At 41.0% G+C, this 24,409-nt stretch overlaps 1 protein-coding gene, 2 non-coding genes and 1 pseudogene across 7 annotated transcripts in view; 1 reads left to right on the top strand and 3 right to left on the bottom strand.

The window, feature by feature from the left end:
• Positions 1–340: 340 nt before the first annotated feature.
• The window catches only part of GLIS3 (GLIS family zinc finger 3), a 550,468-nt gene continuing 526,399 nt past the window's right edge, over positions 341–24,409 (bottom strand). For all 5 annotated transcript variants that reach the window (XM_006152427.3, XM_006152430.3, XM_014589326.2 and 2 more), the window contains 2 exons: positions 5,553–5,735; positions 341–4,550 (listed from right to left, as the gene is read on the bottom strand). In XM_006152427.3, coding sequence (XP_006152489.1) covers positions 4,414–4,550; positions 5,553–5,735 — 320 coding nt within the window. In that variant the 3' untranslated portion in view covers positions 341–4,413. The remainder of the gene's footprint in view (positions 4,551–5,552; positions 5,736–24,409) is intronic.
• On the bottom strand, positions 5,097–5,229 carry LOC114008539 (small nucleolar RNA SNORA48). Its single transcript, XR_003550056.1, has one exon. It is a non-coding gene; the product is annotated as a small nucleolar RNA SNORA48 (small nucleolar RNA).
• LOC114008537 (small nucleolar RNA SNORA5) lies at positions 8,221–8,355 on the bottom strand. The gene has a single exon (XR_003550054.1). It is a non-coding gene; the product is annotated as a small nucleolar RNA SNORA5 (small nucleolar RNA).
• LOC102470296 (40S ribosomal protein S8 pseudogene) lies at positions 8,586–9,179 on the top strand (annotated as a pseudogene).

Here is a 24,409-nt window from a genome sequence, read left to right as displayed (position 1 = left end):
TTCTAAATCCTGCAGAGCAGACAAGACAGGAACCAGGGAGATGATAACTGCCTCTTCCTCTTCCAGGGAATCAGAGGACTCTAAGGTCAGGGAGCCAGCTCACAGGAAGCTTGTGCTGTGTCTCGCTCTGCAGGATTCCAGGGAAATGGGGTTGAAAAGGCCTCCTCTTCCAGCTGCTGAACGCCGGCACCTGGAGTACTCAGCACTAAAGGCATTTCTGAAGCATGATGTAGCACTACATTGAAAAGGCAGAAATAAAACCCCAATCCCTAGCACACATTTATCCCGTTTCTGAAGCGGATTAATAGAATAACCAATAAAACATGTATAAAAGCTTTAATTAAATCTGATGAAATAAAACTTCATGTTTTATTTATGGACACTCCCAACATGTAAAGGATTCAGGGAGACATTCATTTTTACTGCCATTTCGTCCTCATATCTATAATTAAATCCAGGCTGCAGTTCTGGCCCAAAGCAATGCGGCATTTGAAAGCTGGCCTTGGACCCTCCCCCCATCCCCCCATCTGCTTTTAATTATAATTACCATCCCCAATATGTAGACGGCTGATGGTAAACTAAAACAAAAAAATAATAAAACAAACAAACAAACAGCAGTTGTTGCCATTGTGTTTTAAAGCGACATGCTGAAGGACTCCAGGCAAGAGGGCTAGCCTCTAGTTCCAGTTTTATTCTGTACCAAGTGCACAATCCCTTCATTTTACTTTTGACATAAAAAAAGGACTTCATGAAACAAGACAAAATAACTTATGATTATATGAAACATAACTGTGACAAATCACAAAACTATACATATTAATAGAAAAAAAGTGTACCTAATTCTTTAAAAGATTTATGACAATAAGCACCAGATGTGCCTCTAGAGTAAATTCGGCCCCATATCCAGTATGATATATGCAGTTCATTTCTCTACGTGAGTGTATATAACTATGTACAAGGGTCTGCGTGATTTATGGAAAACAGATTTCCACTTTTTTCCCCCCAAAGTGCTTTATGTCAGCAACATTACACAGGATGCTTTGCTGTCTGTACAAAATAAATCTCTTTTTTTTTTTACACTCACCATTTCTCCAATGAGTGCTGTTTTTTTTTTTTTTTAGCTTTATCCATTGCAAAAAAAAAAAAAGTAACTGCAGAAATTCCACACCACCAACAAAAGTGCCATTAAAAAATGTTGCTATAAATTGGCATGGTCAACACAGTCAAATAAAGTATCTAATAATTAAATTGAACATTTACAGTCACTATTCCCAATACTTCAAGGCAACTGGAAAGTCCAGCTTCTCAGGAAGGGGAGTTGAACGTTTATTCCTGTTCAAATCTGGTATGAATGCAATAGTGTGCTTGACAGCTGGCAATTTAAAAACACTTGGACAAAACCAACACTGTTATCAGTGGAGATAGGCTGTGATATATTAAAGACATTTTTAAAATATTTTAGAACCATCTACGCAATTTGGGGGAGGCATGGGTTAAGGGAGATAACTCATAGGACCAGTAAATATTTAAATAATATTTAACAGCTGATCAGAGGCTAGATTACAGCTGACATTTTGATGCAGTCCCTCTAGGGAATTAAGACAATGTAGCAAATGAAATATCCCTAGGCATACTAATTTTTTCTTCTCTCTCTCTCTCTCTCTTTTTTAATGTAATAGGATAATTGGCTTTGGGTTGCATGTATTTTCATAAGCACCAGTTTTTTAAAAGAGAGAACTGACAATCTCTGTTCAGATGCTTATGAAAATGTTTACCTATCAAGACTAAAAAGGTAAGGAAAAAAAGGGAATGATTTTTTGATGTTTTCACTTTTAGTGCTACAAAAATAACGATGAAAGCATATAGGAATCTATTGCTATGCAAAAGTAAGCAAGAAACAGGTTTTAAGGTCAGGAGAGAGAGTCTGGAATCTAAGACAAGTGTGTGTAGTCAGGAAAGAACCTGGATATGTCATGTCCTGAGTCCCTAATCTCAAACCTGCAGACGTCAGGATACGCTGAGAAGCATGCGAAGACTCTGCGCTTGGTCTTGCTTCCTGCAAGTTGCCTCTAACAGCTCCAATGTCTCTCAGGGGCTGGCCCTTGTATGCCTGCTGAGAAATGAGGCACTGCAGGTGCTGTTCCTGCCTGTCCCCTTCTGGGATTCCTTCAGCTCAGGTGAGGAAAGAAAAGGGCAGTCACTGTGAGAGGCCACAGTAAAACCAGAGCCCCTAAGTATCTCCTCCGAGCCAAAGAGGAGATGACATCCATGATTTCTGAGGTTCAGATTCTTGCTCTGTCCTTCCTTCTTTCTATTTATGTTAAGCCACAACGGGGGCTAACAACGTTAACCTCAATAACAACCTCACCTTTTCACCTTTTTCCTCCCATTGCAAATAAAATATATATTGAGTTACTTGAAAATACTTCAGTATTTCAGAATGGAAGGATGGTCTCTTCTAAAGATACCAGAGTTTTCCTTTCTCTCTAGAGTGTGACAGAGGACATGCAGGGGATGCTGTGGACTAAGCCAGTGTTGGCATGCACATGTCCTTGTTTCGGCCATGTGACATGACCCACAAAGTCTGAATGAAAGATGAGGTTTTACAAGCAACCTGAGCACGCACCTATAAAGGAAACCAATGTGCATCCTTTCATGAACAGACAGATTATTAAAAGTGGACAACCCATCTCTTTCGCAGACCTAAATGTCTGCATGATAGCTTTTCTTAGGACACAGAGAAACTAGACTGATTCAATGCAGCATAAAAATGAAACCCACACTTGGTTCTTTATTCACCTCCTACAGTATGTTGAGATGAACTCCAAAATCAGGTAGAACACCAATGATTGTGGAGCCAGCCAGGAAGATCCATCTGTTCAGATAAAAACTGTCACAGCATCCTAAGAGTAACACCAAGCTATTGAATGGTCTTCTTGAAGATCGTAATGATCTCAGTTTGACAGATGCATTGTTTCACTTTTGTTCAGAAAAAATATTTTTAAAAGAGAGAAAAGAAAATTTGAAATATGATAGTATTAAAATGTCCAAATTTACTAGGTCTTTGGAATTTGGACAATTATGCCCTAGGACTTGGGATCTTTTTAGTAGCTTTCTAAAAGTATCATGGGAAATGACTTCCTGTTTAGGCTTGACACAAAATGGTCAAGTGTCTTCAAATCAGAGTTTTCCAGAAGGAGTTGCCTTTGCCCGTTTTTCATGAACGGACCCCTGGACTTTCCCAAGAGCTGATGGTCAGTCAGTGGCAGGTGGTGGGCATGTCTGAACCATGGTGAAGAAGAGGGTGAGACGAGAGATAGGAGAAGCATACTGGAGAGACAGAGAGACAGACAGGTGTGCGAGTCCCGAGGGAGGGGAGCAGAGCTGAGTGAAGTAAGTAGGCGTCAGTCTCTCTCGTTAGGTTTTCCGAGAGCACCAAGGTGCAGCGCGTCCTCATCCTGCCTCTTCTGGCACGTCTCTGGCCAGCACCAGAGTGAAGGCAACGAGTGAATCAGTCATGTGAGTTTTTCCTTTGAACAAAGTCTTCATAGTGGAGTCCCTAAACAGTGAACCCCCGAGGGTTACTGCTACAGCACTGGGAGCAGCGTTGTGCCCCTGCCCCATATCCCTCAGGTGACAGTACCTTTGCTAACTACAAAGCTAATATTCCCGGAATGGAGCCAGGCAGAGCAATAGCTATGGCAAAAAAGTATGTGACTGAGGGTATTAAAATAATAATGATTTCCATCAGAGAACAGGCCTATAAATGTACGTACTTTTTCCTTTTAAAGTAGATGCAAATAACAAGTGTTTAAAATGAAAAAAAAAAGATAGGTTATTGGAATATAAAACCTTATTCTGCTCTTGGAGAAACACCGAGAAGCTGCTGGCTAGAATGGGAATGTCTAAAAGGAAAGAGAAACCCAGGGAGTTTCTGAGAGTAGAGACTACACTAAGCTTTGGACCCAGATTTCCCTGGTGTGTGGCTTTGCACTGCCAAGCGGGGGTGAGCACTGGGGGAGGCAGCTCACTGTGCCTCTGGTAACTGGGTTGTCCTTCCCTATTTGGAATTTTCAGCAAGGGTCATCCCTGAACTACAGTTTCATCTACACATCATTTCATTGGTGTCTTGTAAAGGGTGACAGCTAGAAAGTAACAGGTATCTGTTAGTGAGACTCTGAATTCCCTTTGAAAAGACAGTTCTGCTGGTCCCCTGCTTCAGCAAACCCAGAGAGAAAAAGGAGCAACCGCAAACATTCCTGCAAAGCCACTTCTGACCATCAAGTCCCACCTTCAGTGACTTCAGGTGCCACTGATTCGGTTGACATCCTTTTTCAAGCAGTCTGTGAGGACTACACAAAAGGTGGTAAGCGACACGAAGGTTCTGGATGTACGGTAGAAGCCAGGAAGTTTTTAGCCTTCAGTATAAACAGAGGAGAGCTGGCTAGGACAGCGGTCCACAGCGCTGATCTGCAAGAAGGTGGCGTCTTCAGGCCCACTGTGATGAGATTCCCCAAAGAGGCCTGAGGAACCCGAAGGCAAATCGTACACTAAAAGAGAAAGAACACAGGAAGTGAGTCACTCCTGCCATGTCACACCTGCCAGGTGTGCAGGACAATGATACAGTTCAGCAAAGGCTGACTGGGGCCTAAGAAGGCAATTACGCTGGCCTAGGCTCTTTGGTGGGTTGCTGTCCCCAGGGACTTCTGTTAGTGGAGGAGGAGGCTGACTTGTAGGCAGCTGGCTAGCAAAATACGTTTGTAGGGAAGGGTGGAGGTGGCCTCAAATAAGAGTGATATTAAAGTTGAGTCATAAAAGAGGAAGGGATTCTCACAGATAGAGCAGTTAGAAAAGAACATTCAGAAGGAGGGAACAGGAAGCTAAGACACAGAAGGAGGGGCAGGTGGGGTCAAGAGTGCTGGGAAAGCTCAGGTGAAGAGTGAATAGAAAAAAATATGCATGGGCAGGTCTGGGGAGTTTGATCGGACCTAGCTCATGAGGGCTTTGCATGCCATACTGGAAAGTAGGTCTTATTCTCTAGGCAAGTGGAAACTATTTAAAGCACTTGAGCAGATATGTGGCATATACAGTTTCTTCCATCTGTCCAAGGCATGAACCAGCCATGGGCACTGACCAAAAGCCAACCTAGAATAACAGGGGTTGCTTTGTCCCTCACTGATAAGAGAAGAATGCCACCAAACAGACACCACTCTATTCAGGCCAGGGACAGAATTTTATCCTCTACTTTTGGAAGGCCAGATTCATGAGATTATGGTGGCCAGAATGGTAAATATGAGGAGTTGACTCTGGGAGACTTGCTACTGCCATGGTTTAGAAGAGACAGACAGGGTGGCACCTGAACTGGGTTAGTGGAAGTGGGCTAGAGAAGAGTTGGAGAGAAAGGTGATGATGAGAGACATCTCATGGGTGGTTCAATAGAATTTGATGTATTGATGTATTCAGTCAAGCTGAGTCCAGGCTGGTCATGGGAAACCCATTTGGTCTTTCTTGCTAGTTGGCCTAAGTTTCTAAGGGACACACACTCAATGTACCTGTAATGCCTGAGTGAGTCGAGAAGGCTCGGTGGAACACGTCCAAACCAGCCTGGCCCATGGATGTGGGGACCAGGCAGTCCTCGAAGGAAGGCACCATGCTGCAGGAGCTACCAGGTGGCACGGTTCTCTGGGAGTCAGAGTAGTATGGGGGACAGAACGTCTGCAGCTGTCCATAAAATCCTGAAATGCAAGCACGGCATTGAGCTATTTCAGTGCACAAGTTCTAAAGAGTATTCCAACAGAGCTAGAACCTCATTCTGCCTGAATTCATATGAGGGAAAGCTTCTAACTCTTAAGCCATCTGTAAAATCTTCCAAGCAAGCTGTTGGAATGTCCTATGTGAAAGCTCTTCTACCTGACCTGGATTTCAAGACTTGACTTACAACATTTTTATTTTATGCTCTAGTTCATGAAGCAGAAGACTTCCTACCTTCCCTAGCTGGAAAGACTATCCAAAAAATTGTGGAAACTGAAGGCCAGATGTTCCTGATCTAGCTCCCCCCACTAGGTCTGAGATGGCATTTTTCCTAACGTCTTCTAACCTGTATTTTATTCTGTTTTGCACATTTGCTAAAACCCTGCTGGGTCCTCTTATTAACCCCCACTTTAGAAGTGCAGGATATGTCTATCTACTCATCCATCTGATCAATTAATACACAGGTTTCTTTCTCATTATTTTGAATAGGTACATAGCATCCCATAACTAGATGTACTATAACTAATTTTATCCTTGATCTTCTCAGTACGTGGGAAAACTGGAAATGCATAAATAATATAATAAGGAAATATGAAGGAACATTTATTAATATTTGAAAATAATCATCAATCTTTTGATAACCTTTTTAAAATTTTTTAAAGATAAATTCTCTTTTCTTTCTTTTTCCTGTTGTAATCCTCCAGCTTCAGATTCTGAGCAGCTGAGACTAGTTGCATACTACTTGTCTGGTTTTTAGGGGAAGCCAAGAATTGAACCAGGCCTCTTATGTGACCTCAGCCTGTACAGCAGTAGGATCTCAGTAGCACATGCTACTGTGGCTGTGCCTTGATACTCATTAAAACCACTCCTTCAATGGTTTCTCATCGATGTTTTCCTTGGGGTCCTTTTCTATGATATGCCAAACCTTCCATGATAGCTTGTCTTTTTCTTCTTTCTTTTCGTGAAAGCCTCATGATAAATTCGTCAATGGACTATTTTCTTGGAGTATAATATGCTTTTAAAAATATAATATTGAAATCTGAATTCCACACTTTATTGAAGGGAGAGTTGCCGCTCCATTTTCTGTTTCATTGTGTCTGTTTCTTCAACTGTAAAATGTGCATGTCATTTTCTACTTCATAGAGCTATTGTGAAGATTAAGTGAGTCATTGCATAAGGAAGCTCATCTATAATGCTTTAAAGTGCTTTATAAATGTCAGTTATTATTGATATCACTGTTCTGTTTTTTGGTGGGGGAAGGATTAGTAGAGAAAATGCCCCAGGGTTCCTCCCACAAACACTGTATGACAGAGAACACAGAACTAATTCAAGGATTCTGGGTCACAAGTCCCGTGTATCTTCCTCTACTAGTACTGCCTCTTCTTCTTAGAAGGATTTACACCTGGTTAAAGAAATCTGAGCCGACTATCAATAGCTAGAGGAGGTGCTATCTATACACTGTACACTGGCTTACTTAAAGGCAGCTAACAAGAATCCAAATAGCACCTCCTCTAGCTATTGATATGTGGCTCAGATTTCTTTAACCAGGTGTAAATCCTTCTAAGAAGAGGCAGTTCTAGTAGAGGAAGATACAGTCTACTGTGCTCTCAGTCCCTCCTGTTCCTTATTTGTATCTCAAGGCAACCTGTGTAACTGCTCAGATCACCCTTGGCTGGGATGTCAATTCTACAATTGTTATGAATATTATAAGTATGGTGCTTAACTGCTAATAAAGACAGTTTTTGATCCAAAATAGATCAAATGCATATTTATGCAAAATATACTCACTGTAGAAAACAAAATAATTATCTTTTGTAAGTAGACAGTAGTAGATTTTATATATAATCAACAACAAAATTCACATAACATTGGGGGGAACAGTAAATGCTTGTTATTAGCAGTGCAGACTAGGAAAGCACCTAAGGAAATTCCATGTTAAGACAGGAAAAGAGAGAATGGAAAACCATGGTTTATTTTCTTTCTGATCTCCAAAGGCTTCTCCATGATTTCAGCAGACAGAGGGGCAAAGGGCCAAAAAAACAACTCTTAAGTACTCATAAAACTCATCAACCAATATGAACAAACCATCAACTCTCTAGCCATCAAAACAAAACAAAACAAAACAAAACAAAACAATAAGAGGGCAAACAGTGGTGTGGTGGGAACAGAATTCTGCAAGACTGACCCATACGGGAAGGTTCCAAGGTTTGACCAGAGACCTTCCTGAATATAGTAGGTGCACACATGCCTGAGGCTAGCTGGGGGTGGATCGTGGCATGAGGATCCTGTTGACGGTGATGTCTCTCTGTCTCTGTTTCTCTTTTTCTGACTTTCTCACTCAAGGGAGAAAGAAATGAATAAACTTAAAAAAAACATGACAATAAGTGATCAAATTCTACCTATCATTTTAGCAAAATTCTTTTTTTAATTTTTAAACAAATTATTTATTTTTATTTATTTATTTTTTTACCATGTCCACAGCTAATCTCATCCCCAGATCCCAGAGCATGAAAGCCAGGGCCCATGAGCTGTGGAGCTTGCTGTGGCAGCCATCTGGCCAGCTCCCACCACCGCAGGAATGGGGCTGAATTTGACTAGACTGCGTCACTTCAGTAAAAGTCTTTAAGAATCATTCTGCACTAGAGTGAGAAGGATAAAGAAGGCACTTCTGTACAGTGTTACAGACACTACAGAAGAGTACAAGTCTTTTGGAAAACAATTTGACAACCTGAATATAAGACCCTAAAAGTACTTGTATTCTTTGAGTTGGGAATTTTACTTGTGCAAATGTATACTAAAAGTATTTTCTGGCTTTTTCCAGCCAGCGCAGAGCAATGGGTTACTCTCGCAACAACGGGCACAAGCGTCGCAAGACCGGGGGCAATAGAAAGCCCTACTACAAGAAGCGGAAATATGAGCTGGGACATCCCACTGCCAACGCTAAGATCGGCCCTCGCTGCATACACACAGTTTGAGTGGGGGAGGTAACAAGAAATACCGAGCCCTGAGGCTGGACGTGGGGAACTTTTCTTGGGGCTCAGAGTGTTGTACACGCAAAACAAGGATCATCGATGTTGTCTGCAACACAGTTCGCACCAAAACCCTGGTGAAGAACTGCATCGTGCTCACTGACAGCACATCCAGACTGACAGCTGTAGTCCCACTCTGCACTGCCCCTGGGCCACAAGAAGGGGGCCAAGCTGACTCCTGAGGAGGAAGAGATTTTTAAAAAGCGATCAAGAAAAATTCAGAAGAAATATGATGAAAGGAAAAATAACGCCCAAAGCAGCAGTCTCCTGGAGGAGCAGTTCCTGCAGGGCAAGCTGCTTGCACGCATTGCATCCAGACCAGGCCAGTGTGGCTACGTGCTAGAGGGCAAGGAGCTGGAGCTCTACCTGAGGAAAATCAAAGCCTGAAAAGGCAAATAAACCTTCCTATCTTCACTCTGTAATAAAGGTGTTTATTGTGCCACGTTAAAAAAAAAAAAGTATTTTCTGAAAAACACAAGAAATTTTGGATCATCACAGTGCTAATAATCCTGATAGAAAGCTGAAGAGCAAAAGTGACTAATCATAGAGAAAGCTTAAACAAACTAGTATTTTTGCATGATGAGAATATTAAATAGCCACTAAAACAACATTTACAAGTTCTTTTTTTAAAAGAATTGCTTATTTAATTGTATTTATTATTATTGTTATTGCTATTGTAATTCACCAGAGAGGGACAGAGAGAAGGAAGGAGAAAAAGTAAGTCGCCAAGTCCAGGACTCAAACCATGGTCGGCCATGTAGGAGTCCAGTGCCTTAACCACCACACCACTCCCAACAAGGAGGTTTTTTTTTTTTTTTTTTAATAACATGGAAAATCTATATCATTCAGTTAAGGAAAGAAAAGGCTTTCCCAGTCAGGAAAGCCTCTTTTTCTGAACCCAGACAATGGGACAGCAGTAATGCAAGTAGACCCACAGGGGCAGGTCTTAGCTTTGCATCCTCAGGCCTCCCTGGACATTTTAGACGAGAGCTGGCTAAGGCTCAGGTGGATCAATATATGAAGACCATGTAGGGGATGCTTTTTTCTCTCATGATTAATAAAAGAAGCAAGCCATAAAATTGAATATCGAAATGAGGCTCAGGGGCCAGAAGATGGTGTAGCAATTACATTGCTGGACTCCCATGTGGCTGACTGCAGTTCAAGTCCTGACCCGGTGGCTTGAAACTCATGCTGGGCACATGTGCATGTGTGCCCAAGATCCTGGGACAAGGAGGGATTGTGTCATGGCCATCCCCCTGGGGAGGTGATTTCTCACTTTCCCTCTCACTGTCTCTTTCTCTCTTTGGCGAGTGCACACAACCTAAGGCAAAAACCTCTAAAAAAAGGAGAGAGAGAGACTAGAGTCAGTTATATAGAAGTCTGTTAAAAATAAGAGATGGCAAAGCAACTTACCTATAGTTGCCTTTGGATTTTATTATTATTTCTTGGCCTTTTTTCTTTCTGAATCTTAATAGCAGTGACTAGTACCCTGGAGACAGTCTTCCTAGGTAGAAATCCTAACTCAACTACTTATCAATTTTGTATCCTTGGTGTAAGTTTACTTAACCTCTAGGTTATCTCAGTTTTCTAATTTGTAAAACAGAATTAACAGTGGTAACTGGATCTCACTGAGCTATTAAAAGATTAAATGATTTAATATTTATAGATTATAAATATGATTTGATAACATAATAAATATATAATTAATGCTTATATAAGGCACACCATATTTTAATAGTATAATTTAGGTAACATATATAATTGCTAAAGAAGTTAAATAAGAGGCCAGCAGGTGGCATAGTGATTAAGGTTCTGGACTCCTAAATGGCCAACCATGGTCTGACCCCTGGACCTGGCAGCTTAAAAATCACACTGGGCACATGTGCATGTGTGCCCAGAATGAGAAGGAGAATGGAGAAAGGATTGCAGCATGGCGATCCTTCCAGGGAGTGATTTCTCACTTTCCCTCTCACTGTCTCTCTTTTTGACTCTCTCTGGCAAGTGTATGCACCCAATAGGAAAAAAAAGAAGTAAAATAAAAAGTAAAGTTATTTTATAATAATGTAGCTTTCGAAAATAAAATGAAGTTTAATAAGGAAAGTAAAAATTCAGAAAGGCGACAAGTAAGTCCTTTAACAATAATCAAAGGTAAGAATGGACATTGCAGCAGGCATGTGGTGCACCCCAAGTTCCCAGGGGGACTCTTGTGGAACATTTTTGACCCTTTGGAGACCTCAATTGTATACCTCTTGTCCTTACTGGTTCCTAGATCTTACACTAATTGACACCTATTTGAGTTCTTTATTCACCCTGGTGGGAGCAACACGCTTGAGCAGTGGAGGAACCTGGGATGTGGAACTGTATGGCTCTTCAGAATGACTTCACCTTGGGAATATGGTAGCCAGGCACATGGAAACACGGCAACCTGTCAGGAAGAGAATTACCATGGACCCTCATGGTTGCTCTGTTAGCATGAACTATCTCCTCATTGAGAAAAATAGACGATATTTGCTATCTGTATCCCTATGCTGGCTCTGCTCAAATTTGTCACCCACAAATTCTCTGAAAACACTCCTCAGTGCAATATTGCTCTTCTAAGAAAGAAGACACTTTTTTGCTAAATTATAGTAACTCCACCAAAAGAGATATTAATCATTCAGGGACGATGACAGGAATTTACAATGGTCTTCTGCAAAAACCAATTCATCCTCTTTTTCCTATCTTCTCTTCTGTTTCTAAGAGAAAGTAGAAATGTTACATGGCTTCAGTCTGTATCTGAGTGTTGTAAGAGGTGAGACTATGGGAGGGCTTTGTTGTGGGAAAGTACACCTTGTGAAGTTCAGTATTAAACCCCACATTCTGGGTTCCATCTCCCAGTCTGGATTTGAGTGAGGAGGACAGAGTAGACTGTAATTTCTGCCTGTGGGTGTACTTGCTGACACAAGAAACTATTAAAACCAGAATGGCCCTGCAAGCATGTTTTATCACTTTAACAGCCAACTCAAGAAAATAAAATCTCCTTTATTAAATCCCTCCCTTTAAAAGTAGCCAGTTATTGGAGGTGCCAGATACATTGGTGTGGATGGTTGTGGTCACTCAAATCAAAGGGTTTTAACATATTTGCTTCCCAGAGCCATTTCTGTTAAACTAATGAAATCCTTAACAAATTTCACAAGGATCTCTTGCTACTACACACACAGGCCCAGAGAAAGCCTAACTTATTTTTTGATGAATGGCTCCTGTATTCCAGCAGTTGAATTTCATGTAGCAAATATGAAAAGAACACCACCTCTTAAACTCAAAGCCAAAGAAGGCAAGATATTGATACATTTCTTGGGCATAAAACCTACATGTGAGGGCGAGGTCAGTCAATCAGTCAATGATGGCTATTAAGTGCTAGTTTCGGTGCTCTTAGAGCAACCAAAGAAAGTGAAGATAATACCTTGTCCTTGAGGATGGACACACATTCATTTATAATAGCAGAAGAACCCATACATTAATATAAGCTGGCAATAAGTGTCAATTGTCAAGGCAGGCTACCAATCCCCTCTTCCTCCACTTTAGAAGTTATTTTATTTTCAAAGATGGAGGAGGAGACGAATTTGCAGATAAACTCAGCTGCCTAAATGGGAGCTCCAAAATTCTTCTCAATTTTAGGAAGCTTTTACTCTTTCCTTCTAAAAACAAACTTTTTTTTTCTAATTATAAAAAATATTTGGGGCTAGTTTTACCATCAAGAAAATGTAAACAAAGAAGGGAAAAATTATCTTTATTCCCATAATTCAGAAATGGCCACATTTATATATACAAAAATGGAATGTTATATAAATATATCATTTGGTATGCTGTTTCCTCCCCTAAGTTTTCTTTTTTTTTCTTTTTTTTTTTGGAGAGATTTTTGCTTTAGGGCGTGTGTGCTCGCCAGACAGACAGAGAGAGATATAGAGACAGAAAGCGAGAAACTATCCCCCGGGGGGATGGTCACGCCGCAATCCCTTCTCCTCCATTCTCCTCTCGGGATCTTGGGCATGCACGCACACATGCCCGGCATGAGTTTTAAGCCACCGGGTCTGGGACATGAACCACGGTCGACTACGTGGGAGTCCAGCGACATAGCCATTACACCAACTGCTGGTTCCCTTCCCCTAAGTTTTCTATGAGTTTTCCCACATATCATTAAAATTCATTCTTGTAAAACCTTTCTCTTAAACTTTGTGATATGGGGGCCTCTGGTGTCTCTGTGATGATAGGTTAGATCACGAGTTCACAGTGAAAGCATCTTGCTGCTAATGATGATAAAGCTGCCCCGTGAAGCTGGGTGTGGATTTCCTTCCCTCTGGGGAAGGGGAGGGGAGGAAGTTAGCATAGAAAGGAACTGTGTGACCAAATATGATGATAGAAGAGAATTCTCCAGGGCAGTGCTTTCTAATGAACTTCCTACCCTGGAGGAAACACTCTTTATCTGCACTGTCCAATACAGTAGCACCATGTGGTGATCGAGCACTTTAAGTGTGGCTAGTGTGACTGAGGAACTACCTTTTAAATTTTACCCACTTTTAATTAATTCAAAGTTAAATAGCCACATGTGGCTCATGGCTACTGTATCAGGCCGTGAAGCCATAGGGCAATCTGAATTCCCAGATTAGCAAGCTCTGTTTCAGGAATGTTTGATTAAACTCCTGAAAGAAAAACACATGACCCACCAAGAGTCTAAAGAAAAGCTAAGTAAATGATGCTTAGACTCCTGGCCTTCAAGATAGGAAGCACATTAGACTTGTCATTACATCTATCTGTCTTACTGTGTCACCATTTCCATCTCTGTGGAAGGAGTCAGAGTATAAATATGTCACCAATAATGGTCACTCAACTCCCACCCCTCAAGAGATTAAGCATCATTTTAGGCTAAAATGCCAGGGCATTTTGACTCTCATAGAAGAACCACTTTCCCTTCTGGGAGAAGCAGAGGCAGTGGAAGTGCATCATCCCCTTCTTTACTTCAGACTGCAGACCTATCCACCCTGAGTGGCAACAAACACTGGGAGAGGCAATGTGCACAGGTGGGTCTCCGCTTTTCCAACCCTATGACAATGGAGAGAGGTGTCAAAAGAGAAGCCTCCACCCTACTGTTCATACACACAAATGGTGATTAATGCCATCAGCTTGTACCTTGTCAAGGAGCTAAGTCAGGATCTGGACATTTAGGTTTGTTTCTGTAGCAGATAGCTTTGCAAAACATTTGTTCTCCTTGACAGTGAGCCTTGGCAACTACCACCAAACCTTGGGCACCAGGAAAAGTGCTGGTTAGACAACACATAAAATCAAGACTGACTCTTCCCTGTGGGGGGCTTGGCCTACACATGACAACAACTCAGAGTCCAGGAAGTCTGTGTATGGCAGCGGCAGGCCTGCACAAACCACAGGAAGGTCCCTCAGAATTACTTCCCATACTGCAGTGTGGATCACTCAGGCTTAGCAATATGGGACTCAGCAAGTGATGCCCCAAAATATGGCATTTTGGCATGGTGAGTGCTTTGAACACTCAGAATCAAGGTCTTCCTAAGCTCTTCTTGTTTCTCATCCTAAAGTCCAGAGAGGGACTCTCCTTGAAATTTCCTTATGGATTAAGGAAAGTTCATCAGAAATAATACAATTGTCTTTCACCTTCTACCTGGAATTTACATTAGAAGATTAATTCTTTTCCCAGGAAAGGAAGCTTAAAGTCTCCATACCAAGACAGACTTTCTCACCCATTTTTTCAACTACTCTTCCAAGGGCTGCTACCTGAATGATTTTATCTGCATGATAAGACAACCTTTTTTCACCATGCAGTTCTGCTCTTCACCTAGTAATTTGTAACTATTTATTTTTACTTTAAAAATCTATTAATGCAATACATTATTATTAGCTGTGGTCACTATGCAGCACAGTAGATCACTAAAACTCTAGTCTGAGACTGTGCTATTAAATCAACATCTTTTCCCTTCTCCCATCTCTTTTCACCCCTAGCCTATGATAGCCACCTTTCTACTTTCTGTTTCTATGAGATTGACTTTTTTAGATTCCATGTAAGTGAGATCATACAGTATTTGTCTTTTTGTGCCTGGCTTATTTCATTTAGCATAATGTCCACAGTTTCATCCATGCTGTTGCAGATGACAAAATGTCCTCCTTTAAGGCTGTATAGTTATTATAGTGTATACATTATTTATCTGTTCAGTGCTGATGGGCACATGAATTGCACCCAGCCTTGTCTTTTGTGAATAGTGCTGAAGTGAAAAGAAATAACCTGGTAACTTGTAACTTGTCATCACTGCTCCCCCCATCCCTATTATTTTCTTTAATTCCAAATGCTATTTAAGCTTCAACCATTGGCCTCTGAGTTTCACACTTTTGTGTCATGACTCTTATGCTTATGCATCTTACTGAATTTGTTATGGTTCTTCCCCTGTTCATTTATCTCTTGGCAGTTTGTTTTATAGACTCAAATTCTCAAATCTTCAAAGCTTCCCCTGTGAGGCTCCTTAGAAACAATACTGAGAACGGGTCCCCAAAGTCCCTTGCTATTTTCAGATGGGCAAACCCTTTATTTCCCATTTGTTCAGACTGTTACCAATTCAGGGACCTAGGCCAAATAGCACAGTTTCTCAGCTACCACCCAAATCTGAAGAATCATCTGTTCTTTTGACTATTTAGAAAAAAAAAAAAATGTGTGCTTGCCTTTGTGACCACTGGTGTATTTTTGTGAAGTAGAGGTGTTAACAGTATCTACTCACATGGTAACCATAAATATTAAGAGGATTAAAAGATATCGTCCGATGTAAAGTGTTGAGCATGTGCCTGACATATAACGCGCACTCTGTATACTTTCATTATTCTTTTCCTATTCCAATAATACTAGTCAACTCTCCATTTCTGTGCTTTTACTCACTCAGTAACTATTTACTAAGTACTTACTTAAGTGCTGGGAATACCATGGTGAATAGAAAACACTTTATGCCTTCTTAGAGCCTCATTTTAGTAAGAAGGAAAGATAATAATATACAAACAAGAGACCAAGTAATAGAATTCATACTACATATGACAATAAAAAGGAAATTTTCTTTAAGGGCTATAAGAGTAACCTATTCTCTTCGTAGGATACATTCAAGATAGAAAGAACGGGAAATAAAAAAATAAAGAAGATTCGAGCATGTTCCCTTTGACCCTGTTCTGCTGAGGACCCTGGTAGGGTAGTTATCCTGATGATGTTGCCAAATAGCTCACGTGTGGCAGAAGAATAAATAATGCCTCTCTGCAGAGGCAGAGGCAGAGGCAGAGGCAGACTGGCAGCCCTGAAGTCCTTGGTAGTATGGTTGTTTGCTAACCAAACAGAAGGAAGGATGTATATTTATGAGCTTTACAACTCTAGTTATTTTTCTACACAGACTATGATTTTGTGGGTTACTTCAGAAGTCTAGAGTTTTTTGCCTTCATCAAATGACTGCTTGGACATGGATGAACCCAAGGAATAAATGGTGGGCTCACATCAGAACTTGGAGACAAAGACATATGAGGAAGATGTATGACCTGACCAACTCCTGTTGGCTTTTCAGCTTCTTCCTTTCCAACACTCTTCTGGCTCCTTGTGGACTGCCCTACTCTATTGGAAACTCTTGACCTATGTCCCTTGAGGACTTTCTGTAAAACTATGATGCTCTGGGGTACTCTGACTGGTCCCCTTTGAATACCTCTTATAAACCAAGTCCAGGGAAAAGAAAGAGGCAAAGATAGTAAATAACTAGCAAAGTTCCTAGTACAACTCACTCCTTCGTTTAGGGATAGCTATCTTCCGGAATCCAGCAAGAGAAGAGCCATGGGCTGACCGTCACATCAAGCTACCATTCTCCCAAAGCTAGCAGATCCATACTTCTCACACTGACTTCCACCATCCATCTTGTCCCTCTAAAAGTAACCTCTCCACACTGGAGTGGGAGATTTACCTGGGGCAGCTACCTCCTTCCTAGTGTTTCAAACTCTCCCTGCCTCTGTTAACCTTGGAATCACTAACAACAGGCTATGAGTTATCCCATCCAACCACACTGAAACAATCTCTGATCATATAAATTTTGAAGGGAAAGAAAAAGAAAAGGAACAGAGAAGGAGAAACAAGATAATGTTCCTACTCCTACTGGATCCCCCAATTTCTTCTTCTTTTCCAACACTCTTGCTATTAGTAGATTCTCTATTCTTTTAAAAAATGTATTTTAATTCTTCTTCTTCTTGTTGTTGTTGTTTTAAAGTTTGCTTTAGGGCATATATACCAGAGAGAGAGAAAGTAAGCCTTCAGGTCTGGGATTCAAACTGTAGTTGGCCATATGCGAGTTTAGTATCTTAACCAACATGCCACCTGCTGGCCCCAGTAGATTCTTTACTCTTGACTGGCTCCCTCTGGGTACTATGTATAATCCATGACAGAAGGTAACGAGAAAAAAAGGGGGAAAATGTAGGTACATATCTCCTAAAGCTCTGCAAGATCATCAGAACACAACCTTCTTCATAGCCTATACCTTCAACCTTTCTCAGAGAAGGGCTCAGGGAATCATAATCTTACTACTTACATAGAGCCACAGTGTTAGGACATCTTAAAAATTCCTTTTTCGGTAGCCATCTGACATTTCTATCCTGTAAGTAGGTAATTTAAACAAATGTTCCCATTTTACAGGGAAGAGATGGAAGCAAGAGGCAGACTGGCAGCCCTGAAGTCCTTGGTAGTATGGTTGTTTGCTAACCAAACAGAAGGAAGGATGTATATTTATGAGCTTTACAACTCTAGTTATTTTTCTACACAGACTATGATTTTGTGGGTTACTTCAGAAGTCTAGAGTTTTTTGCCTTCATCAAATGACTGCTTGGACATGGATGAACCCAAGGAATAAATGGTGGGCTCACATCAGAACTTGGAGACAAAGACATATGAGGAAGATGTATGACCTGACCAACTCCTGTTGGCTTTTCAGCTTCTTCCTTTCCAACACTCTTCTGGCTCCTTGTGGACTGCCCTACTCTATTGGAAACTCTTGACCTATGTCCCTTGAGGACTTTCTGTAAAACTATGATGCTCTGGGGTACTCTGACTGGTCCCCTTTGAATACCTCTTATAAACCAAGTCCAGGGAAAAGAAAGAGGCAAAGATAGTAAATAACTAGCAAAGTTCCTAGTACAACTCACTCCTTCGTTTAGGGATAGCTATCTTCCGGAATCCAGCAAGAGAAGAGCCATGGGCTGACCGTCACATCAAGCTACCATTCTCCCAAAGCTAGCAGATCCATACTTCTCACACTGACTTCCACCATCCATCTTGTCCCTCTAAAAGTAACCTCTCCACACTGGAGTGGGAGATTTACCTGGGGCAGCTACCTCCTTCCTAGTGTTTCAAACTCTCCCTGCCTCTGTTAACCTTGGAATCACTAACAACAGGCTATGAGTTATCCCATCCAACCACACTGAAACAATCTCTGATCATATAAATTTTGAAGGGAAAGAAAAAGAAAAGGAACAGAGAAGGAGAAACAAGATAATGTTCCTACTCCTACTGGATCCCCCAATTTCTTCTTCTTTTCCAACACTCTTGCTATTAGTAGATTCTCTATTCTTTTAAAAAATGTATTTTAATTCTTCTTCTTCTTGTTGTTGTTGTTTTAAAGTTTGCTTTAGGGCATATATACCAGAGAGAGAGAAAGTAAGCCTTCAGGTCTGGGATTCAAACTGTAGTTGGCCATATGCGAGTTTAGTATCTTAACCAACATGCCACCTGCTGGCCCCAGTAGATTCTTTACTCTTGACTGGCTCCCTCTGGGTACTATGTATAATCCATGACAGAAGGTAACGAGAAAAAAAGGGGGAAAATGTAGGTACATATCTCCTAAAGCTCTGCAAGATCATCAGAACACAACCTTCTTCATAGCCTATACCTTCAACCTTTCTCAGAGAAGGGCTCAGGGAATCATAATCTTACTACTTACATAGAGCCACAGTGTTAGGACATCTTAAAAATTCCTTTTTCGGTAGCCATCTGACATTTCTATCCTGTAAGTAGGTAATTTAAACAAATGTTCCCATTTTACAGGGAAGAGATGGAAGCAAAGGAACTGTTGAATATTGTGCCTTTATAAAATATACTTTGTCTATATGATAGCATGCAAAGAGTAGAAAATTCATCCAACCATTTTAATATTTGTGAATATGCAGATATTATATAATTATTCAGGAATCTGGCCTTCATTTTAAAACAAATGGGGGGGCAGAACTAAAAATGAATCATACAATCTCCCACTAAGTCCAGAACTTTCTAATGGGTGGCCCCTTTGTTTTGCCACTTTAATATAATATTTTAATTAGTGTTATACAAGTCACTCAAAATTCTGTCATAGGGAAGTGCTATGAGATTTAATGTATCTCCCTTTACTGACTGCATGTATTGAAATCTGTTGAGAAGATAGAGATTTAAACTGACTACGATGTTGAAAATGGGGCCTTTGGGAAGTGATTAGGTATCATAGTGGGTCCCTCATGATTGGATAGTTGTGAGTTTGTAAGGTGACACAGACAGACACACACACACACATATACACACTCACTCAAGCTCCTGCCATGCGATACTCTGGACCACCTTGGACTTCCACTAGTAAGACCCTTGCCAGATGTGTCCTCTTGAACTTGGACTTCCAAAACCACGAGTTAAATAAACCTCAATCCCTTATAAACTACTTAGGTATTTCTGTTACTAGCATCACAATGCTCTGAACAGGAAGGAAAGTAACTGATGTTTATTTGGTCAGACATGAGCATTGTCTTAGGTGTTTACATAGAGGGTCTTTATCCTTACACCATTTTAGTTAATTATTGTCTTAGTTTATAGATAAAGAAACAAAGAAGTTGATATAACTTATCCAAACCCTTACAGACACCAAGTTTCAGAACCAGCACTCAAATCTTGGTCTGCTTGGTGACCTACCTCATGTAGACTATTGGGACTTAAATTCATGAACCAAACCAATTTAGACAAAATCTAGTCATTTTTGTTGAGGTCCCTTTCTGTCAGATAATGAGCTAAAGTTCTCAGACTGGGTCAACATTTTAGAAAACACAAATATTCTCATTGGGGGGAAAGTATGAAATTAATTAGAAAAATTGATTTATTCGCCTAATTGTTTAGAAATTCTAAAATCCCTCAAGAATAGAAACAGAGAGATATCAGTAATTTCTTATGGAAAATTTTTTTATTTAGTCACTACTTTATTTTGATCCATTGCATGAACAACTTGGATCTGGCTTTTAATCCCGGATGACCATTAACCAACTGCAGGTCTTGGATAAATGATTTTCCTCTGTGAACCTCTTTTTTTTTTTCTTGAAAATACTATCTCTTATATAGGGTCATAGAAAATACTAAGTGTGACAGTGCATATGAAAGAATTTAGGGTATTCCCTGGCACACAGTAGGCCCTTAGTGAATAGTAGCAATTAAGTAACCATCACTTTAGAAATATTTAGAGGGTCCATATAACACAAATAGTCCTTAAGCAATTTTTCTCATATAATCTAACTCCCTTAAGTATTAAATGACTTTGCCCCTAAAAAGTGAAACTGCCACAATTTGGTTGTCATTTTTGCCTGGGTGCCTGGTTGTGACCATCAACACAACCCAGGTCTTCATCTGCACTAGAACTCCAGTAAGCTTCCTTCCTGGAAGAAGTAGGGAAACCGACTCTTCATTTTAATACAGGGTCTATAAATGGGGAAGCTGCAGGAACAGCTCACAGACTGTGTTAAGGAGACAGATTTTTCCTCAGGCTGAGAACTGAACCAGCTTGCAAAGCACTCGAGCTATTTACGACTGACATTTAAGCAACTACTCTACTAAAAAAGAGGAAAATAATGGAAATAATAACCCTTAAAATTCCATTTGGGCACATTCCTGAAGGAACCTGCAACAATGGTTTACTGTCACACACCAGACCAACTGTTTCTCTTGCCCTTGAACAGATGGGACATAGCATAGGGATTCTTAGAAAAGTCCACCTAGTTCCGAGACACAGGCTCCTGCTGCCAGCCTGCCAGTGACAGCGAGATGAACTCTGACTGTGCAGGGTACTCTCTCTACCGTGCCCCTCACAGCACCTCACCTGGCCAGTAACAAGCCAGCAACAGCAGTTACCACTGGCAGTCACTATATGGCCCTTGGACTTGTATATTCATTTCCCGAGGTGGAGGAGCAGGAGAGGAGTACAGTCTGTTACTGACATCTGCTAAGGGTTCAAACACGGTGGTGGGAATGGGTAAAGTGTGCTGTGGAAGGGGACAATAAGGTGAGGAAGAAGGCACGTTAAAACACTCAATTAAAAGATACAATCAATTTCCATTTAAATATCCCCAAACCATCCAACCCCCTAGTGCTTGGTGGCCTATGGCTTCCCAATTCTCAAAATAATAAGTTGCCAAAGTAGACTAACTGCAACGTGTCTCAGTAATGGCATGCGTGGATATACACATGTTATAGTATATAGTTCAGTGAATCCTCATGGTGATAATGGACATTTGGAAATCACAAAAAATAGAAATAAAATAGAGACTCCCAGAACCCTGAAGACCTGAGGAGTCTTAAATGAAAAGCAGCTTTGCAATATACTGGCTATATGGCCTTAGGAAACCATAGCCTCTCTGAGCCTATATTTCCCTATCTGTATTATCATAGTTAAATTTATTTATTTTTATTCATGATAGAGGGCATGTGTACATGCAGGGAGAGAAAGAGAACAAAAAAAGCACTTTTTTTCTTTTTTTTTTTAAAGACAGATTTTGCTATAGGGTGCATGTGCTCTCCTGAGAGGCAGAAACAGAAAGTGAGAAATAGTTAAGGATGCTTGAACTCCCACATGGCCGACTGTGGTTCAAGTCCTGGACCTGGCAGTGTGCTTCCTCACTTTCTCTCTCTTTCTCTCTCTTGCTTTCTCACTCTGTTCCTCTTTGGTCAAATTTAAATGAATAAATAAAATTTAAATAAAATAATTATTTCAGGGACCAACAGTTAGTGTAATGGCTATGTCGCTGGACTCCCATGTAGCAAACTGCGGTTTGAGTCCCGGACCCAGTGGCTTAAACTCACTCAGGGTGTGTGTACATGCATGCCCAAGATCCTGAGAGGAGAATGGAGGAGAAGAGATTGTGGCGTGTTCATCCCCTCGGCGGGTGATTTCTCGCTTTACGTCTCTCTGTCTGTTTCTGGCGAACGCACATGCCCTATAGCAAAAACCTCTCCAAAAAAAAAAATTCTTAAAAAAAAAAATTTTTTTTTAAAGTGAGAAATCACCCCACCCCCACCTCCAGGGAGTATGGGATCTTGGGCATGCACGTACATGCACCAAGCATGAGTTTTAAGCTGCCTGTTCTGGAACTCAAACCATGGTCAACGATGTGGGAGTCCAGAGATAACCATTATGCCATCTGCTGGTCCCAAAAAGCATTCTTGATAGGGTCTCATCACACTGTAATCCCCTTTCTGCCACCCAGCAGCCTGTCAAGATTTGGGGCATGCACACACCCAGTATGTTTTCAGGTAGACCTGGGAATCTAAGCTTGCTATCAGTTACATGCTTCCTGCAGTACAGCTCAGCTTGCTACTGACTGTGCCACCAGGCTAGGCCTTTGCCTACTTATGTAAGGAGAATAACAGTACTCACATGGAAGCAGAATCCTTAAAGTGGGAAGAGAAAGAACATAGGGAGCAAATGGAAGAGATTCAGTGCCCAATTAGTCATGAGTCGTCACCCACACACTATTACCTGCCAACTACTACCTATGACTCAAAAATCCTGGATACAAGTAAGGCCAGGAATGAAGGATGGAGGATTTGGGACATTCTGTATCTGATGTTGGTATGACGCAAACACTTTGTCCCTGGGTCAAGGTTGATAAGAACAAGTTGGTAAGTTTTCTGAGTGGGAACAACTCATTGCTGGGATATGTACTCCTACTGGGTGGCTACAAGAACCAGATAAAATAGTAAGTGAGAAAATATTGCCAGTAGTAAAACCTACTGAAAATTCTACCTCCTACTGTCCTGTTACAAGCCTGGTGTTACTTGTCATCCTGCCTTCTCTGATGAGAAGGCTGTGTCAGGCTCTTTCTCAAAAGGCTTGCCAGCCACCCTGTGAGTCAGGGGTACATGGACCTTGAGCAAACAAAGGAAACATGAGAAAGAATGGAGACTTAACTGCCTCTGTCTTTCCAAGAAATCTTTGCTGTAAGAAAGGTCTGGCAGAGAAGATTCTAGACAGAGATTTAAAAGGATGTTAAAAGGAAGTGCTATTTAATCTCGGTTCCCTTCAGTGTCCCCTGAAAACCATGAGAGCCATCCTGGTTCTCTAGAGCTTTTATGATGAGCCACATTTACAGGATTTCCTCAGGAGGTAGAAGGAGAAGGAGACTGGAAAGTACAGACATTTACTTCTTGGTCAAAGGTAAACTGCATCCTTTGGATTACCTCATGCTAAAGGGGTTGAGTCCCACACTTAGGGCCTACAATGATTGTTAAAATGGGTGCCACTAGGGTCAGCTCCACTTGGGCAAGTTTGTTACACATGCACATTCTCGGGCTCAGCAAAACAGAACCTCTAAGGGAAGAGCCCAACATTCTGTGTGTCTAAATAAAGTATTTCTTATTTTAAATTTTGCTATAGGGTGCATGTAATCAGAGAAATGGTGTGTGTGCATGTGTGTGTGTGTGTGTGTGTGTGTGTGTGTGTGAGAAAGAGAGAGAGAGAGAGAGAGAGAGAGAGAGAGAGAGAGAGAGAAATCCCCAGAGGGGATGGCCACATTGCAATCCCTTCTTCATTTTCTTCTCCGAATTTTGGGCATGCATACACCTGAGCCTGGCATGATTTTCAAGCTGCTGGGACTTGAACCATGAAGCAGGCCATGTGGAATCCAGTCCTTTAACCTCCATGACACTATACTTTAAAAGGCTGTAAGGACATCTTTAGATGATTTATAAACCTCTGCAAAATTTCCAAATGAAATTCAAATAGAAAAAACCAAAATGGTTCTGATTTCATTTGAATGGGGAAAGCAAGCTTTGCTGATGGCATCCTTTCCCTTAGGCTGGGCTGACCTCTAGTCCTTTCTTTACAGTTATAATGACAGCTCTACAGTACTCTTGAATTACTCTCTCAGTAGATATGGATCAAGATGATTTGCCTAGCTCCTTCCCCAGTGCCTTTTTCTCATGTGTTAAGTTCTTGGTCAAGGTTAACTCATGAGGCTTTATTTGAATGACTCAGAAGTTCTGGTCTCATTGTTGATTACTATTGTGGCCTAGATTTCTCTTCACTAGTTGTAACCAAACTCCCACATTATATTTGGTCTAGTAACTAGGTGACTTTTTGCTTCTCTGAAACCAAGTCTCCAATTACATCGTTTTCCAGCACTCCCACCTAAGAGTGGGCCCCATCTTACCTTTGCTGATAATCTAATGACTTGATTATTTCTCCCTTGAACCGCTGCTTCATACCTATGTTTAGGTTTCATACTGTTAGGACTCTCTAAAACCTATTGTCTAGAACATAATGTTGAGATTAAGACTTGAAGTAGAA

This window comes from Tupaia chinensis, unplaced genomic scaffold (assembly GCF_000334495.1).
Source record: "Tupaia chinensis unplaced genomic scaffold, TupChi_1.0 Scaffold000354_1, whole genome shotgun sequence".
Lineage (NCBI taxonomy): Eukaryota > Metazoa > Chordata > Mammalia > Scandentia > Tupaiidae > Tupaia > Tupaia belangeri.
This window is presented reverse-complemented; position numbering and strand designations above follow the sequence as displayed.